This window comes from Cyanistes caeruleus, chromosome 13 (assembly GCF_971803275.1).
Source record: "Cyanistes caeruleus chromosome 13, bCyaCae1.hap1.1, whole genome shotgun sequence".
Classification (NCBI taxonomy): Eukaryota; Metazoa; Chordata; class Aves; order Passeriformes; family Paridae; genus Cyanistes; species Cyanistes caeruleus.
Genome location: NC_141713.1, coordinates 10,143,269 through 10,162,925, shown reverse-complemented (window position 1 = coordinate 10,162,925; position 19,657 = coordinate 10,143,269). Strand labels below are relative to the sequence as shown.

Below are 19,657 nucleotides of genomic sequence, written 5' to 3'. Positions count from 1 at the left end.
TATGGTGGTCCGTGATAGCCAGGAAGCTGTGTTCACTACGCTGGAAGCCTGAACTGCATAGTTCCGTGCTCTGGCTTCAGATTTTGAAAGGCAGAAGTTTGCATTAGTTGCTTTTCTCGTTCTCTTCAGTCACAGCACAGCTCTTTACATTGTTTCGATAACTCAGTTAAGGTAGAGTTGTAGGAATCATATGCCTTTCTGAGCATTCCTTAAAGGATGTAAGGAGAAACAAATCCCAGAGACCCTGTTGTTATATAATTCCTTTCATAACGCTGCTCTAACATAAGAGTAATTAGATTTTTGCCTTTATTAGTTTTTCTGAGAGGCTATTCCTGCTCCTCATTGGTCAGAGTGCTAGAAATTTTCTTCTGAGTTTCAGCCTATACGTGTTCCACACCAGTTTGTACCTATGGCCAAATTCTACTGCTGTATTCAGTCAGTTTGCTAAGCCATAAACATTTCTGGGAAATCATGCCCATCAGAGAGAAGGTACATATCTTGTTTTTCCACTTGGTTGAAGGAAGTTACCAAGTGAGGACTGGAGAGCTGTAATAGAAGTGCAGGATTTTGGAGAAGGGAACTCCTTTTCTGGTCAAGGGCTGATAGCAGATTCTGGTGGGTATCAGGGCAGTGCTGCAGGACAAGGAGCGAGCTCCTTCTTGGAACTGGCCCCATGGGAGCGGAGTCCTCTCTGGTAAACTGGCCTTGGGTGGAGGTTGCTTGTTGTTGTTCTCTTAATGATGTCCAAAAATAGACAGTATGATGCTTTATCTCAGCTCCCTTGCCACTTTACAACGTGGCTGCTTTCCTGAGCATGTATTCTCAGGTTATTTTTCTTCAAATGGTGCTTTTCTTAAAGTGGTGCCATCTCCTTTAACCCACTTCATAATTCCCCTGGCATTGTTACCAGCACAATTGTTCAGGGGCAAACCAAGGAACTGAATCCCTGAACTGGGTCACAATTAAACGATGCGTATTGGGAGGGTTTTGGATATTTGTATGTGTAACTGAGACTGCTTGCATGATCTCAACTCGCGCAGGCATCCATATGACAACGAGGGGGCAGCAAACTGTGTGGGAGTCAGAATGAGCAGCCAAGGATGGGAACCAGTTAAACCAGCCTTGCTGCCTAGGAAAGTGCTCCCAGATGTGTTCCAGTTCACCCATTTTTGTTTCTCTTCTCTCTGGGTGACTGAACTCTGTGTTTCGGCAGTTGTACCAGCACAAGTGGGGGTGAACACACAGATATGAGCAGCCAGGTTCCAGGAACCACCAAAGGAACTGCCTTTAAAATTGTCTTAAGATTCGGTTTTACACTGGAACTTTGCCACTTCTACAGGAACAGAAACTTCCAGCAGTGAGGAGGGGTATTTAGCTAGGTGGACTAACACACTAAATCAGTGCTCCAAGGTTTGCCAGCTCACCTTTTACTGAATAACTAAGATCAGAAGTGTTGTCAAGTCAAGAACCAGTTGATACATTGGTAAGATGATCCTCTGCTGAACAGAACAGTTTGTATCAGCCTGCTACACTCAATTTCTTCATTGTAACAGCCAAGGCTCTACTCTTTCTGTAGTCTCGTTTACTTAATGAGGACAGAGAGTCTCTAAGAGGTTACCTATTAATGTGAAGTATTTCCTTTTAATGTTGTCATCCCTGAAGTCATGTGGCACCTCCAAAGTGATGGTTTAAAACATCTATTTGCTACACAATTCAAGTTAACTCCATTTTCACTCACATTTCTAGGGGGGATCATGGTTACAATATAGGTAACTGCTCAAATCAGTTCCAACAATAAAATCCAAAATACCCATGTGACAGTGCTGCATTAAAGGTTTCTGAATACAGCTGCTACACAATAAAATTAAAATGAAACAGGCTTATGTGGTGTTAACAGTATTGCATACATAGACACTTTGGAAATAGTTACTGTGAAACAGGAGATTTAGCAGAAGAAAAGGAACAAGAAAAGTTTTCTATCATTCTCTTTTTTTGGAACATTTGGGTTGACAAATAGTTAAACTTTAATTTGTCTAGAAAACCAGATACCAGTTTTCTATTCCAATCCTTAGTCTATTTCTGCAAGACGTGGGAAGGCCTGGAACAGGCAAAGCAGGAGCATGGAACACAAATCTGAAACTCCCACATCTCAAACGAGACTATTTCAGAGTCATTATCTCACTTGTTCTTACTAGAAATTCCATCTGGAAACTCAGAAGTCTTTCCCAGTGAAACTTTCAACAAAAGTTGTGGGCTCCCCCCATTACCAAAAGAAACTTTTAAGTAAAATTGCTAACTAGTTGGAATTCAGAATTTGAGTTGAGTCTGTTCAAGTTACTTAACAATTTACTCTTGTTGCTTCTTTTTAAAAAAAAAAGCAGAAAAATGGGTTAGTTTTTAATCTGATGATGGAATAGTGATATAATTGTGAGCAAAAATTAATTAGAATATGCATATGAAGAAAAATGAAAATGAAATTTCAACAACCTTGCTATTAGAAATGTTAGTTTTAAAGCTGACACATCAACTCAAAAGCCCCTTTTTTTTGCCTCACTCTGTTTCTGAGGAGCATTAGGGAGACTGCCTGGATTTATTTTAATTTTTAAGGTTTGGGGGTATATCAAAATACCGCATTAACAAAAAACTTTCTGAGTGGTCCTTCATTAGTTTCTTTCTATAGTTGCACCTGCATTTCCTGAAAAGACCTTTATAAGTCTTTATAAGCAAAAGAGGCAAAAAAATAGAAATCCTACAATACCATATAAAAACGATTTTTCATTGAAGAATATATATACCTGCGAGTTGGTTAGAGCAGGGTGCTGATAACACCAAGGTGGCAATCTGATCCCTGTATGGGCCACTCAAGAGCTGGACTTAATGATCCCTCTGGATCCCTTCCAACTCAAAATATTCTACGATTCTGTGTGAAGTTATTACGGCTCCTGCAGACTGTTAGAGGAGATGCAGAGAGATTGCATACACAAAAGCTAATTATTAATTTCCCTAGAAACAAAAGCTACAAGTAGTGTAAAGACTGCACGGTTTCTGGAGAATACAAACCTATAAAACACAAGAGCAAGGATGTCCCCAAGAAAGGGCACCTGCGGTGATTTCAGTTGTTTTCTGCCGTGGCAGCAGAGCTCCCTGGGCTGCGCTGCTCCGGCCCGGCAGCCGCTGTGGCCCGGCACGCCGGGACGGTGCCACCGCTCCTCTGCTCTGTCAGGCCCGTGTCCACGCGGGGTCTCCGCGAGGCTGCAACCCGCACACATCGAGGCTCAGCGCCGGCCCCAGCGGCTTCCGAACGCTCCGGGGAGCGGCGGGAAGGAGCTCCCGACGCTGACACCGGCCCCGCCCCGGCGGTCGCGGCCCGGCCGTCGCTCTCCTCATTAACGCCACCATCGTCGCTCGCGCGTCACTTCCGCGCCCGGCGCGCGGCCCAGTCCCGGCGCGCGGCGGCGGCTCTATGGTGCGGCGGCGGCGGGGCGCGGCGGGCCGGCCCGCTCGGTGAGGGCAGCCGGACCCGCCTGCCGCGGGCTCGGGCGGCCCTGCCCTGCCCTGCCCTGCCCTGCCCTGCCCTGCCCTGCCCTGCCCTGCCGGAGGGAGCCGGGAGCGGCAGCGATGAGCGGCGCGGAGCGACCGGAGGGAAAGGAGGCGGCGCCCGCGGGTGACCCCGGGAGCTCGCTGGGTACGTGCGGGGAGAGCCGAGACCCCGGGCCGGGCGGGACGCGGGTGCGGCGCGAGCCGAGGAGAGGCTGGAGCCGCCGCCGGGCCCGGTAGAGGCCGGAGGAGGGCGCTCCGCCACCCCCGGTGCTAGGGCCGGGCTCCCTCCGAGGCCAAGGGCTGCCTCTCGCATCCTTCTCCCCCGTGCGGGGGCCTGTAGGTGAAAGGGTTTTGTCTTCCTCGAGCGCTGCAGATAAAAAATAGTCATAGCGTGCCCATACTAAACTTACAGGCTGTAAAGTTCGGTTCTTGGAGTTCAGCGGGAAGTCTTGGTGTTTTGAGTGACAGGCGAAGACCTTTCATAGCCTAGCTTGTTCTCAGACTTTGAAAGCAAAGGTTGGGGGCTGTTAATGTTCAGGTACTCTTGATACATAGTCAGAACACTGATGTTGCCCATTTTTTTCTGCAGTAGAGTGGAGTACTCGATTTTTCATTTTTTTTTAAGATACCTATGGAGCACTTTCTATACTGCTGCTGTTCACATAAAAGGGTTTACCAGGAAGCTTGTGATACACGACTGAGAATAAGGGAAAAATAAAGAATATGAAAGTCCAGTTTAGCAGAAAAAGTGCAGAGAATTTTAATGTGTTTTAATGATTTTAATTTTTGGAAAGGAAAATATGGTTGCTCCAGGTGAAACTTGAAGGGTGTGCTGACTTCTCACATTCTGCCTTGTTGTTCTTTGATGTAGGTCCCTGTGATGCATCTCCAGATGAAGGAGTCGTAGAAGATCTGCCTTTAATAGATGAGAAAGCTGTGGAGCAGCTAACTGAAGGATTGATTTCCCACTATCTGCCCGATCTTCAGCGATCAAAATCAGCACTGCAGGAACTTACGTAAGCAGATTTTTGAAACCAACTTCATGCACGTGCCTACTTGGTTTGCTGCTCTTTTCAGTAATGTGCCAGCTCCCTTTAACTGGAATATAGTTTATCAGCATTTCAGTGTCCTGACTTAAGCAGCCTGAATAATTCAGTGATCTGTGGGAGTACCAGGGGGTGTTTGTAAGCTGCAGTGTAGCCTGTGAGCATTTTGAAGAATGTGTAACACTAGAAGACTAAAATCCCCTAAGCCAGGCAGAGCAGAAGACCTAGATTTCTTAAATGCTTATTCACTTCTCTACTGGAAAAGTATGCTAAAAGCTGGATTTATTTTGCTTGGAGATGTGTAGTCTGTATTCAGGGCAGCTTGTAGTGAGATATATTGTGTGTTGTTCAGTCTCTAAACCGTATTATGAAACACTTGAAAAATACAAACAAGGAGCTAAGCAGATAAGAGTTCTTTGTACACTGATACCTCACTGATAACAGAGTAGTTGATTTCACATGCAAACCAGATCTGCCATGGATACAGAGATACTGGAAAGAGCTTTACACAGATCCATCTCAGGTTTTGCAGGGTACCTTAGTTTGGGTTTCACTATGCATGATGTGGTTATGCTCCTGCCAAGGACAGCCTTTGTCTGGAAAAACTTGAGCTGATTTGTGTGGGATGGAGAGCCGTAATAATCACCAGGAATCCACACAAGTTCTGTACAGAAATAATTTATGACACAGAGACACCCAAGTGGAAAGTCAAGAGGTAATTGTTCTTCCTTTCAGTCAACAACTGCAACCTGGAGAGTGCCTCTTCAGGGTTTTTGGGATATTTGTCCTGGATATTCATGTGCTGTAAGATGCCGGCTGAATTTGTGTAACAAATAGCAGCTTGGATTTTTCTGGTTGTTTACTCATGTTTTTATTGAAATCACCTAGCAGTGCATCAGAGGAATCTGGAATTGGGAAGTGTGTATTGATAATGTTTTGATTAAAAATCTATTTAAAGGGCTGCTTGAAAATCATATGTGGTGCTTTACTTTGGGGTTTATGCATCCTTTTTTGTTTTAGACAGAACCAAGTGGTACTGCTAGAAACATTAGAACAAGAAATTTCAAAATTCAAAGAGTGTAACTCCATTGTTGATATCAATGCTTTGGTAAGTACCAGTAATGCCTTTAAATTCTAGATTAGCATAGATTTTCTTGCTGAAGCATTACTAGCAGTTTGTGTCTTTTCCTTGTTCTTCATGACCTACAGAAGGAAAACCAGTTCAGATATTAGGGGCAAACTCCTGGAGAGGGTAGGAACCAGCATATTTCCCTTAAATAGGAAGGGCAGCAGGAAGAGAGTGCAGTCTCAGTCAGGCAGTTCTGGTGACAATGGCTGTTCAAAGCCAGCAACCAAAGCAGATGTATGTGTGTTTTCAGTAGGATTAATGCTCCAGCATGGGCACTGTGCACCTCCCCAGACTGGCAGGAAGGGTCCTTGAAACACTCATGTATGGTGCATAAAGTTGTAATAGTTTTGGTCTGTTTCATGAATCTTAACTCAGTAGATTACAGTTTGTAACTTGAAATTTTCTATATTAATATGTGATATGTAAATTTTATATATAAACTTAAACGTGTTTGTTCCATTATCAAACTGGTCTGGTAATCACTGTTTTTCATTGCTATTTTGCTGTGTAGCTTTATAAAACAGCTATTCTAACTTAATAGTTACTGCTTTAACAATTATGGGTTTTAAGTTTTCAGAAGCTAAACACTATCACAACAAGTTAGTGAATATTAGAAATGAAATGATGATGCTGCACGAGAAGACATCAAAGTTAAAAGTAAGTGGGATAAATATTTTTACTTTCCAGTATAGATATTTACTTATGTGTTATTGTTTTCCAACTTTTATTTTGGATGCATGCTGAAAATTCTGATTAAAATAAAATTTTACCTTAAAAGGATGTTTTCAGTAGCTCCAAGCCATGCATTTTTTTAACCTTTCACTCGCTCCTAATGGTGCTCAAGGAACTTACACAACTGAACTATTCTTTTAAGTGTCATCTTCATGTTTAGGTGGTTTAAGAATCATGCCTTGTTCTGTTGCTTAGTCCACTCCATTTCAAGCAGTTGTCTTTGTTGTTTCACTTTCATTTCAATGGAAATTAGATTGTTATAAATGTAAAAATTTCTCCTTCTGCTTAATGTACCATTAATAGTGACATAAGTTCACTGGTTTCATGCTATACAGACAGCCTGGTTACATTATGGCAATATTAATCCTTTAGTATGTTCAACAAGAGGATTTTTTCTGGGAGGCAGTAAATTGCATGATAAGAATCTCGCCAGGTATACCCAAAGGATGACTTTTAGTGAGACTGAAGGGGCTTCAGTTTGTGTTCTCCCAGTACAGACCACAAACTTCACATTTCTGAACAGTAAGCTGAAGGGAGGGACGAAGCAAAATGAACAGTTTATGCTGCATTCAGTCATAAGGAGGATGTGTTGGACAGGAGAATGGGAGGGATTTTGTTTGTTGCTCCAACTTAAATATATCTATAAAACTTACAATTATTTTCTTGTCTTTTCTGTTTAGAGAAGAGCACTTAAGCTGCAACAAAAGAGGCAGAAGGAAGAATTGGAACGAGAGCAGCAACGTGAGAAGGAACTTGAAAGAGAGAAACAATTAACAGCAAAACCTGCAAAGAGGACCTGAAAGCAGAGCATACAACTACTTGTCTGAGCTAATGATTTCTTCTTTAACTGGAATTAAGGCAGACTTTGCTTAAATTGGGCTACAGAGTTGCTAGCAATTCTGTTGCTAGCAAGTCTACTCTATGGTATAAATTCCAGAATGGTAATAATAGAGTTGGTAACATTCACATTTTTTAATTTCAGCCATTCAAGTTGCCTTCTTTTGTTATGCTATGCAGTTTGATATTATAATGTAAGTTAATTTTTATATATATATGTATATAGGAGAACTAGGCATCATAGTTTTAAGTACCTATCCATTTTTGTTCTGTTCTTTTGGTGTTTAGAATTCTGTGAGATTTCATGACTGACACATGTTTTTCAGACAAAATGCAGAATACTTCTCAAATTTCAGTTCTCATCACCAGACTTCATTGGCTGTGTTTTCACTGAAACTGCTTTGTTTCATGCAGTTGGGATCTGTCTTTGGTCATAAATACTGATTTCTTGTGCAGCCTTAGTTTGGTTCATCTCTAATGAACTGAAGCAAATAGCAGTGTATTTGCTTAAAAGTACACTTCATTGCAGCAATCTTTTTTTTTGTCATCAAGTAACTTAAGAACAGCTTTAAAGTGACTTCTGAATAAGTTCCCAGCTGAAATGATTGGCAGGGGAGAAGCAGAACACTAAACATTGTCAAAATTGATGTGTGCACAACACAAAGATTAATGAATTTGTGCTTCCACAAACATTTAAGTCAAACCAAGAAACTGTTGCTTCTGTAAGGGTTTATTAGGAAGACTTGTGTGGTCTAAGCATATTTTTGTGGGATTAGAAGTTATAATTTCTTCATCTTGTGTGACGAAATAAAACATAACCAAAACTAAAATTTTCCATTTCATGTGAAATTCAGCCACCTGTGGGAAAACTACTGCATTTAGTGTTTTTTTCCCTTAACAAATGAATCATTTGCACATTGGGGCTATATAAGTGATTTTTTGTTACACTCTCCTCATCCAGATTGGTGATTACTAGTGTTGCTGATGAGAAATTTGGAATGAAGGTTGATGTCCATTTCTCTGAATGTAATTCCTATCTTGCAGCATTTGGTGTGAACTCCCATTCAAATGAATGTACAAGTTGTCTAGACTGGTAAAAGAGCTTTAAATTATTTGTTCTTACACTCTAACACACTGGTTATTTCAGAGCTGAGTTTCTTTTTAAGTAATAATGTAAACGATGTGTTTTGAAGTAAGATAAAGGGTAAGCTATGTAAAGTTTTCCATAAAATATGTAGAGGAAGGTAGCACAGGGGCACAGTTAATTTTACTTTTCACTCTGTTTTAGATGACTCACACAGTGTACGCCTGCCTGGACTTTCTGTATTGTAATTTTCTGAACTCCTAATTTTCTGTCCTTAATATTTGTCATATTTTTCTGTGAAAGATGCACTCTAACAAGTACCCAGGCATCATGCAAAGCAAACTGGGATAATGATGTGGGGCAACGAGAACAAACTACTTAAAGCAGTCTGAAGAGACACTGAAATGCTTTTAGTGAAGCAGTATTAGATTAAAACTTTCCACAGGTATTTTTCCCCGAAATTGACTCATGGCTATTAATTGCCTGTGGATTGTTGGCCTCTGCTGTGGTTTGTATGTATTTCTAAGAGAAATGTAAAGAATTTCCACAGTCCATTTTTTGGAGCAGAATGTATATAATTAAATGTTGTCTTAAGTATTTTATTTTGTAATGTAATTTCACAATCAGATTCTGGGAATTAAGACTGTTATCATTAAACTAGAACATGAAACTAGATGCCTCAGTATCCAAATCAGGATTGAATTCCTTTGATATTTCTTGATTTGTATGTCCTCATATAGAATCCAGTTTACTGTGTCAAGTTGTATTCTCTGTCTCTGTCAATAACTGTTTTTTTCCAAAGAACTGTGGTTTTGTGGGGTTTGGTTTTGTTAACAAAAAATCATGGCTATTTCAACTAAAACTAGAGAATTCGAAAAAATTCTTAAAAATTTGAATACTTTTGAAATTTGGTCCATTTCAGCATTTGGAATAATTTCCAATCAAAGGAATAAAAGCTGACAGTGCTTACTGGAATCACAGTGCATGAGGAGTCACATGCACATACATAAAAATGTAATTTATTAACTTTTCCTACAAAAGCATGGTAAGATCTGGGTTTTCTATGAATAAGGATCTAATTTTACTAAATGACCTTTCTGTAATAAAGGGGAGAAAATTAATAAAAATATAGAGGATTAAGTTTATTCAGTTTACATAACTTGTATTAATGTGTTCTGAAACTACTTCAGTGAAAACTACGATTCATTATCTCCATAGGATGTTCTACCAAATACTCTTGTACGTCTTAATGCATTTACATTTACTTTTGTAAATGATGCATTGGACGAATGTAACGATACTGATATCTAAAAATACGTGCTTGCATCAGTGTGCACAGCTAGAGTGAGCAGTTCTACTGCTGTGTATGCTTAGTCTTGCTTGATTTTATAAAAAGTTACTTAAGGAGTAGATAAATGTGGTAGAACAGTGTTAGGGTTGGGCAGTGTGTGCCCAGCCCTCACACCGCAGCTCCCACCCTCATCCTGCCTGGACTTTGGAAAGGTTAAGGCAGCACTCCCTGCAGCTGCTGGAGGCCTCTGTGCCACAGGTGAGGAGTTTCTTTATGTTTGGTTTGTGAGATGTTTCTGAATTACTGAATTCATCTGAGTAATTTTTTGAATTAAAACTGTAGGCTATCTCTGTAAGCAGTCTGTGGAGAAATATGCATGGGAGCTCAAAGAAAGTACTGCAGTGTTTAAAGACAATCCTAAAAATACATGTTTAAAAAACAGCCCAACAATTTTCTCGTGAGCAGAGAAGAAGATCAAGCTCTTAGAACAAAAAGTGTGGAAAAAAGGCTGCACTCTGGTTATACAAACGCAGCTGGAAACAGGAAGTTGAGAAATGCATACAAATTATAAAAATGTGCAGTTTGGGTGTTTTAAAGGATGTCACTATAAACCCTGGGGCTTTTTTCTCTTAGAGAAGTCTCTTGTATTAATCAAAATGTCTGATCTCCATGTCACACTTCTAAAGATACTGATTTGTGTCTTTCAGTACATTTTCTGTCCAGTAAAACTCAGGAATTGTGGGTGTTCAGCTTTGAGAAGGCAGCCTTTACCTGTCTCTGGAGGATTCACTCCATCAGAGCTCATTTACTATTAATTATTGATCTAGTAAGTGTTTTGATGTTATTTTATTAAGCTTAATGTTTTTTCCGTTTTTCTGTCTATAGAAAAGGGCTCCTGTATTTTGGTTGCTGGTGCATACAGGTAACCTGAGAAAGTTTAGGTATTGAAGTCTCGGTGGTTGCTCCATCGCAGATACTGTAGTGATTCTGGTGTCGGTCAGCCCGATGTGAGTGACCTGTGCTGTGTGTCTAGGTGGGACCCTGGGCTGCTGCCTGGGATGGGGGCCAATAGCGAACGCGCAGCTGGGATTGGCAGGGGGCCAGGTTTAGGACTGGAGTTTCAAAACTTTGGGAAGCACGGCGTTGGAGCTGTATGTGCCACCGGTAGCTGCTCGGAGCGGAGCGCCCGGCTCAGCCCCTCGCGGGGGCCCCGCGATCACCGGCGGCGGCGCACACCCGGCCCGGCCGGCCCTGCCCTGCCCTGCCCTGCCGGCCGGCCCGCGCCCTTTGCCCGCGGCCGGGCAGCACCCGGAGCCCCGAGCTCCGCCCCGCCGCCCCCGGAGCCGATCGCACCCGGGCCGGCGGCACGGTCCTTCCCCGCACTGCTCGGCGCAGCGAGCGGTAAGTGCGGAGCCGGGAGCGGTGCCGGGGGCCCGTCTGCCGTGAGGGAGCGGGGCCGTCGGGCTGGGCCGAGCAGGGAGGCGGCGGGAGGGCCGTGCCGGCGGGGCAGCCTACGGGCCGCGGCGGCCTCACCGAGCGCTGACGGGTCGTGCCCCAGCCCCGGGAGCGGGGCCTGCTCCCCCTGCAGGGCCGGGTCCCTTGGCCTCGGGGAGCGGGGCAGCAGCGGCTTTCGGGCCCTTGCGGCTGCTGTGCCCTGAGCTGAGGGGCTCGCAGGCGCTGGAGCCGGCTGGGGAGCTGCCCGCCGAGCGCGCACACGTGCATGGGAGGAATGCTTAAACTGCCCACCTATGGCCAGCTGCTTAAAGAATAGCTGCAATGATCTGTACTTCTTGCCAATATGACTTCTCTACCTTTATTCCAACTTCCTTCAGTAAACTGGTTCCATGAAGTAGGCCGTCTGAAGAGTTTAGCATACGGTAGGTGTCCTGGAGAGGAAGAAACTGCAGCTGTCCGGTCTCTGCACGAACTGCCGTGCTTCGTGCTTTGGTTAGGTGTTTGCCCCAGGCTGTAGTTGAGATGCTGAGCTCTCCTGCTTAACTATGATTTCTTTAAAATGCATTTTCTAAAATATTAAACAGACTTATTCTAAAAACATGCAGACAAATAGCCTTAGAGTGAAAAGGAAAAGAGATTTATGAATGGAGGTCCACATCTTGAAACAGCTGTCTGCACAGATGATAAACAGCCTTCTAAACTGAAACTAGCTTACTGCGGAGTTCCGTGTTTTGTTCTGACTGGGGAGGGCTTGAGAAGAAAATGTTTGCATCTTGGAAACATGTCAAGCAAAATTATTAACATTTATTTTACATTGGATGTGTCTGGGATTTTCCCCTCTCAGTCCCAAATTCTAACTGTAAGCATTAATAATGGGGCATTATAAAGAATTCACAGACATGAGTGGTGTCAGGATAGCACAGAAAGGTACAGAATGAGTTGCTCAAGTACATCTAGTGTAGTGGGGAATTTTTCAAGCTGACATTGGAAGATTTTCTTGAAAATATTTGAGGTTTCTGGTGTAATTTTGAAACTCTCGTCTATGAGTATCATAAATGAAATGAATGTTCACCATATAATAAATAATGAATAAATAAATGAAGAAGCTGTAATTCTTGCCTGGCAACTCAAGGAATTTAGTATAATTTTTGCCTTGAAAACTAACCTAGGCATTTAAATAACCATAAATTCTACTTCCTATAATTGTTACTGGTACCTTTCCTTATCTCCTAGCTTCCTACTTAATGAAAGATGTCAGCAATTGGAGCGGTATCCTGCTCCTGTCTCCATTCTGGTGTGTGGTTGCTGAAACCAGGAATGCAGAAGATGAGTTCCTTGGGCTTACACACAGCAGCCAGGTGTGCTGCCAAGGATTATTACGAAGTACTTGTGTTGGGTGGAGGTGCTGGTGGAATCGCCATGAGTGCTCGGATGAAGAGGAAAGTGGGGGCAGGAAATGTGGCTGTTGTTGAGCCAAGTAAGGTGAGTCTGATAAAGAATAAGCATTTTACATGTGACCAGATGGGTCTCATTCCTCTCCAGCCCCACATGTTTTTAACTGTGGAAAGTAAGCCAACAAACCATCTTTCAAAAAGTTTTGTATGACACTTCCTTCTCCATGAGATTTATGTATCCCTGCAGCTTTGTCATGGAAAAATCTTGGTTATTTATACAGCTTACTTTGCTAAGTATAATACAATGTTAAAAGCACATTGCTCCCATTCAGAGTGATGTGCCTTTAAATCCTCTTAAACAGTTTTGAAATGTCCATTTGAACTTTTATTTCAGACTCATTACTATCAGCCACTGTGGACTCTGGTTGGTGGTGGTGCAAAGCAGCTGGCAGCTTCTGCACGTCCAATGGGAAGTGTAATGCCTAAAGGTGTTGAGTGGATCAAATCTCAAGTTATGGCATTGGATCCAGATAAGAACTGTGTCTGGCTGGAGAATGATATCAAGGTAATAATGTAAAACAAAAAACAGAAAAAAAAGGTTTTTATTTAATGTCAGGGGTTGTCTGTCCACATCTTGCAGATCCCCTTAGAACTGGCTATTGATCAAGACCTCCAGCATCTAGGAGGCTGGGAAATTCCAATTAGTCTTATGTACTTGGTCCTAAAATCTTTTTCTAATAAAACTTGTGGTAGATAACTAGGTTAGAATAACGTCAACTTAAAATACTTAAAATGAACAGAAAAGAGAGAATATTTTGCTCCAGATATCTGAGTCTGTGTAAACAAAGGCTATGTAACTCATAATGCAGTTAGCATTTTAACAAGAATTCTTAGAGCTTAACTTATGTTACTAATGCTCCCTATATCTTCTTCCTTGTGACTCTGTTGCTGTCAGATAACTGAAATTTACTTTGAGATAATGCTTTGGTTTCTTTGTCTAAAATACTTTTTGTTCCTTGCACAATAGGTATCTTACAAGTATCTGATAATTGCCCTTGGAATTAGTCTGCATTATGAAAAGGTATTTGTTTTACAATAATCATATTTTTACTAATTTTAATAGCATCACGTACATTCCTTAAATTAAATGGCTTTTCAGTACTGTTTTTACTGCAAGGTATTGAACACTATGAATTAAAGAGATAGACAGACTAATGACTTTCCTCCTTCTACAGATCCCTGTGTAATAAACCTAATTACCCTTGGAAAAGCCTTTTACAACAACTTTGTTGGATCTCTGTGACAATATCAGCAGACGGGGCAGCAAGCTGAATCTAGAACTTTAAGGCAGCCTGTAATAATGAGATAATAAGATGTGCTGACTGTAATCTGAAGCACCTCTGATGTAAACAGAATGAGGAACACAGTCAGTAAAATCTGACGAGGAGCAGTCAGTAATGACCTGCAGAATTAATTTGACCAACCGTCACCTTTCTTAAAGGATGTACTTCAAAAGGAGCCAGCTGAGTTACCAGGCTTGTGTTTAAAAAGGGTCCTGGGGCCTTTTCCTTGTGTAACATTTCCTGTACAGTTCATGCAGTGGCACTCAGAGGAAAATGTTGGTGCAAGAGTGACCACAGTGATGTGTATGTAGGAGACCAAAAACACAAAGGCAAGATGTCTGAGCAATTTGACTCTTCATGGTTTTACCCTGACCTGAATATGATGTTGTACCTGACAATGTACTTAAGTATCTCTTTGAGCTGGTCTCAGTTAGGTGCAGTCACAAATAAGCTCTGGTGATTAGGTCTGTGGAATGAGGAGATGCAGAATGTCCAGTGACCCTCCTCTCAATCTTTGTATCTATTGCTTCAGTACAAGCTGATAAGAGTAAATTCAGTGTTCACTAGTAGAAGCCATATAACACAGTTAATCACACTCTCTAATGAAAACTCATAGTAACTTTTAAACAAAAGAGGACAATTGTAAAAGAGGGATGGTTTCTCTTCACCAGCAGTGTACTTCTAGTGCAGACTGGAACATCCCAAACACATTGCAGTACGTGTAACATGACTCCGTAGTCTCACAGAATTTCTTCAATCCATTATTTTGAAATGGGTACAACTTCCTTTCTCACAAGCAGATGCTCAGGTCATAGTAGGAGTAATAGGGAAATAATTACTGAATGCAGATTAATTAAAACAAAATGACCCTAGGCAAATACAGGTATCTGCAACTGACTGCAGAAAAGTTTCATTCACCTTAAAAATTTTCATAATGCTTTTTTTATATATATTATTTTACTTGTGGTGATGTGGCAGTGACTTTATATATTCTTGCTCTGAATTTCAGTCTGCAAAAACTTGGGTCTGGGTCTGCACTGAAGACTTATGCTCAGATGTTGTAATTTCACTAAATGTTAAATCTACTAAATTATATACTGAATTCTAAAGGAAATACCTGTTTTATTGCTAGGCCTATTTTTAAAAATACCAACTAGCGAGTAAGTATGGACTTTCTTTTTGATGGAGGCTTCTTAATAGTTATTTCTCAGTCTGTATTTAATACTTGTCAATGATGACAAAACTTCTGCCATCTGTACCTGAAACCTTAATTTCTCTTTTCCTAGATCAAAGGCTTGCCTGAAGGTTTTAAACACCCTAAAATAGGTTCCAATTATTCAGCCCAGACAGTAGAGAAAACATGGAGAGCTTTACAAGATTTTAAGGAAGGAAATGCTATCTTTACTTTTCCAAATACTCCAGTAAAGTGTGCAGGGGCTCCTCAGAAGATCATGTATTTATCAGATGCATACTTGAGAAAAGTAAGTATTTTACCCTCTCTGCCAGTGCTTGTTCTCACAGTTGGAAGGAAGGCTTGTTCTGAGGGTTTCATATTATCTTTGAAACAAGTATAAACCACGTGAGAATGCTGTGACTCAGGATTATTAAAGTGACTGTGTTACTTTTTCTATTTTTAATGTATAAGGAATGCAGGCAAATGGATTGTACATAATATTTAGCATATATTTAATCCCAGAGAAATTTGTAGAATTCAGAAATTCAGAATTTCATACTGGAAGAACTGCTTGCCCTGCTTCTGGTGAGCTTCAGATACAGCTGTTCTTGGCCTAATTTATAACTTCATGTGGTGCACCAAAATAACACTGGCTAGGATGAAGTAATTCTTGTTACTTTAAGTACTTAATACCTGTTGCCATTTTTCTACTAGTCTGAAAAGTGGCTATGCTTGCTCCTTGGGGTGCATTGTCTCAGCATCAGGGGGAGTCTTAGCCTGGCTGTTAAAGCAAGCTTAGTGGAATCAAAAGACAACTTCAGGTGGAAGTGTCAAGCTTCATATGTGTATAAGTTTCATGAGTTACCTACTGGGTAAATACCTGAATTATTCATAGAAGTGCAGGTTTCAGAAAGCTTTTTTAACACTAAACTGCTTCAAGAATTTAACCTGCATACAGCAGTTCTTCAGTGCCTTGCAGCCACCTCTTCTCATCAGTCGTTTGTGTGAGGTATGTTCAGTACCTCATGCTGAAAGGGTCTACCTTCTAACATGCTGTGAAATATTAATTAAATATTCATTAATAATTGAACTGCATGAATACTTCTATCAGCTCTTTAGTAGTGCAGCACAGTTCTTTTGTCTCTTCTTGTCAGTTTCTTAATAGAAAATGCTAATTGGATCTCCTCCTGCAGACAGGAAAACGTTCCAAAGCAAACATCATGTTCAACACCTCACTTGGTGTGATTTTTGGTGTTAAGAAATATGCTGATGCATTGCTTGAAGTAATAAAGGACAGGAATCTTACTGTAAACTACAAGCAGAACCTCATAGAAGTTCGAGCAGACAAGCAAGAAGCTGTGTTTGAAAACTTGGACAAACCTGGAGTGACTGAAGTTTATCAGGTCAGGAGCTTTCAGACCCCTCATTTGGTTCTATTTGTTTTCCTTGTGTACTGGAAAGTAACTTCTGCATTGTTATAACACAGTCTGCTTTGTTGTGTATTGCTGTTCCCACTGAGAGTACGATCTCTAACTTTAGCAGAACATTAAAAATTCTGAAACCGAGGTGGAGAGAAGGAAAAATATATCATAAATTATGCCTGGATTCCTTTATGCTGTGGGAATGTCTCAGATGTATTTGGAGGAAGGCAAATTGCTTGTTAATGGAGTTGCTTGATAAGGTTCATGTTAATTAAAGGATGCACTTGAAATCTGAGAGCAGATTTTCATTCTATATACTCGTTTAAAAAACCAAAACATACACAAACCCAAGAAACTCTCTCTCCACACTGTGTTTATTGCCTTATACCAACAGATAGTTTGCTCTGGTGAACTAACCATTGAGTACCTTTCTTTCTGTTTAGTATGAAATGCTTCATGTCACACCCCCAATGGGGCCACCTGCTGTACTTGTCAACAGTCCTGTCTCAGATGAAGGTGGCTGGGTGGATGTAGATAAGGAGACTCTACAACATAAAAAGTATCCTAATGTCTTTGGTATTGGAGATTGCACCAACCTTCCAACATCAAAAACTGCTGCAGCTGTAGGTAAAGTTGCATGTGTATGTTTGTGTGTGTAAATGACAAGAGTGGAGTCACAGTAAACTTTTTGTTTAGTTTGCTACTCCTGAGGCCATGACTTGAATTTTGAGCTTTCAAAGAGACCAGTCTTTTTGGAACCAAAAAGTTTAGTTAGCTAGTTTGGACCAACTACTAGCCAGCTACAGACCATGTTGATGCCACTAACCCAACAGTTCTGTTGTTCCAGATGCCTCACAGATGAACTAATTCTGTTTTTTGTGTTCACAGAATGTCATATAATGAATGAACTATTCTTGTAATACATCATTCAGTAATGAACCTTTCTGCTTTATCTTAGCTCCTCATGCATGTGCCACCTAACTGTTAAGTCACTATCAAAAAATCGTATGTTCTGGCCTTGTAGCCACAGGTTCCACAATTAAAATACTTTAAGTGTATGGTCTCACAACTGATAAAAGGCAAATAAGAGTAGAAAAAACCCCAGGCTATACAGTATGTTATTGATGTAATGAAAGAGTGGGATACTTAACTACTTCAATAAATGGATCTACAGCTACAGCACTCAGAATGAAACAGAACTTCAGTGTGCCAGAACCTCAGTGTTTGGTAAGACTGAACAAATATAATTTATCATAGGAGAATGGGCATAGGCTAAAAATATCAGCTCAAGTAGCTAAGCTTGAACATGTTTGAAAGAGTGAGGACAAAGCATTAGTTCTTTTTTTCTAATCTGGGACAAGTTCAATTGCAGCTGAATTGTCCAACAAAATACCTTGCTACTACTGTTTGCTTTATATTGACAATAATTGCTGGCTGAAACAGTCTTAGTACACTTCTTTTTCTTTCTTATTTAGCTGCACAGTCTGGAGTCCTTGATAAAACCATTTCTCTGGTAATGAAGAATGAGTTGCCAGTTAAAAAGGTACTTATGGTTCTTGTCTTAGGGAGGAATTCTCTTGAATGTTTTCTCCCTTTTTACACAGGAAGTCTTGCAGGCTGTGAACCAGAAGGCAGGAAAGGCTTTGCCTCTGCAGTTGTGGTGCTAAGTGGTTACATGCTGCATATCAGAGTGGTAATGGAATTGCACAGTTGATGATACTGCCATTCCCTGACTTCTGAGTTCAGAGAAGGTTAGAGGCTAATTAGTCAGGGTTTATACTCAGTGCAAGTGATTTACTTAAGGTAATTCCTGCTCCAGAAAATGTCTTGCAAACTTGCTTCTCCTATGCAGGACATGATCTTTTAAGGAGTTAAACTGAAGCTTCTGTACTACAGCTATTAAGCCTATACATATTGTCAAATTTGTCCTTTAGCCTTTTTTTATTTTGGACATGGCTTTTTTGGGGCATTAACCTGAATATCTTGGAATTCTCTGGAAATTCTCACTAAAGATCCTCTTGGATTGTTGAAGTAAACACCAGCTCTCATCCTGATCTGCTGGTCACCTGTTTCACTAGTTACAATAACCAACCATTAATGAATGACATTATGCCCTATTGTTCTAGGTCTAATTTAAGCAATGTTGTTTAGCAGATCTACATTTGAAATAGAGTGGCTTAGTATTATGGTTAATAAACCAAAACTGGCTTAGCAGCCTTCCAGCTTCACTGGTATTTACACTGTAAATGCAGAAACCTCCTAGGAAGTTATTTTGAAATGTTAATGTTAACCATGGCTTGTAAAACCTCAGACTTTAGGCTTTGGTTCAGAATGATAAGTGGGTATTTTTCATTGCAGTATGATGGATACACTTCCTGCCCACTAGTAACAGGATACAACAAAGTGATTCTGGCAGAGTTTGACTACAATGCTCAGCCTTTGGAGACCTTTCCCATTGACCAGGGTAAGGAGAGAGCAACCATGTACCACATGAAAGCTGATATGATGCCTCTGCTCTATTGGAATGCACTACTTAAGTAAGTACTGAAGAAAAACAATCAGGTATGGACACCTGTTCTGGCTTAGCTCCTTGCTAGAATAGAAGCAAAGTACATCCTCAGCTGTGACCAGAACAACCCCCTAATGCCTATCTCTTCATAGTACAGTATCCTACAAAAAAAAACTTTTCCCAAGCCCTAGTCTGACAGTATATATAAGAACTTTCTCTGTTTCCAGGGGATACTGGGGAGGACCAGCTCCTGTCAGGAAGTTAATGCATCTGGGCTTGAAGTAACTGCTGGTTCTCCGCATTGGTTAAAACCTTCCAAAGAAGTGGACTGGTCTCACACTGGATCAATACATATCTTTCCTCTTGGAATACCTGGCAGACTTTTTTTTTTTTAATCAAGCTTTGGTCACTAATTCACTTTTCCTCCCACTATGGATTAAAGCCTTCATAGTGCTCTTTCCCTGAGGCCTTAAACTTTCCCTTAAGAGGCCTTAAAATACTTTGATATTTACACAGGAATCTGACTTTGCCTTACCCTATGGCTTACTACAGAAATTGCTGGAATAATCAATATTTTCAAAGCTATTGTGTATGTAAAATTTTCTTCTTGAAAAATTCCTAAACTGAATTGTCTGCATCCAAGATCAGTGCATGCACTGGATTTAACGGTGATTTAATACTAGTAAAACGGCCTGAAAGTCT

The 19,657-nt window shown here is 41.0% G+C and overlaps 2 protein-coding genes across 5 annotated transcripts; both read left to right on the top strand.

Moving 5' to 3' along the window:
* The first annotated feature begins 3,432 nt into the window (after positions 1 to 3,432).
* Positions 3,433 to 9,513, top strand: BLOC1S6 (biogenesis of lysosomal organelles complex 1 subunit 6). Of its 2 annotated transcripts, XM_086849930.1 has the most exons (6): positions 3,502 to 3,685; positions 4,412 to 4,556; positions 5,176 to 5,301; positions 5,607 to 5,694; positions 6,286 to 6,372; positions 7,128 to 9,513. In XM_086849930.1, the coding sequence occupies exons 1-6, from the start codon at positions 3,619 to 3,621 to the stop codon at positions 7,245 to 7,247; spliced, it is 633 nt and encodes a 210-aa protein (XP_086706056.1). In that variant the 5' UTR covers positions 3,502 to 3,618; the 3' UTR covers positions 7,248 to 9,513. The 2 variants fall into 2 exon arrangements, with proteins under 2 accessions (XP_086706055.1, XP_086706056.1); XM_086849929.1 differs by lacking the exon at positions 5,176 to 5,301 and having other exon boundaries at positions 3,433 to 3,685.
* An 877-nt stretch (positions 9,514 to 10,390) lies between these two features.
* Positions 10,391 to 19,656, top strand: SQOR (sulfide quinone oxidoreductase). 3 transcript variants are annotated; one of them, XM_086849920.1, is made up of 11 exons: positions 10,928 to 11,060; positions 11,492 to 11,536; positions 12,348 to 12,596; positions 12,903 to 13,073; positions 13,536 to 13,589; positions 15,138 to 15,332; positions 16,219 to 16,428; positions 16,890 to 17,073; positions 17,922 to 17,989; positions 18,805 to 18,983; positions 19,183 to 19,656. In XM_086849920.1, exons 3-11 carry the CDS (start codon positions 12,366 to 12,368, stop codon positions 19,238 to 19,240), a joined length of 1,350 nt encoding a protein of 449 aa, XP_086706046.1. In that variant the 5' UTR covers positions 10,928 to 11,060; positions 11,492 to 11,536; positions 12,348 to 12,365; the 3' UTR covers positions 19,241 to 19,656. The 3 variants fall into 3 exon arrangements, with proteins under 3 accessions (XP_023789738.1, XP_086706045.1, XP_086706046.1); XM_023933970.2 differs by lacking the exons at positions 10,928 to 11,060; positions 11,492 to 11,536 and adding an exon at positions 10,391 to 10,485; XM_086849919.1 differs by lacking the exon at positions 11,492 to 11,536 and having other exon boundaries at positions 10,878 to 11,060.
* Position 19,657: the final 1 nt, after the last annotated feature.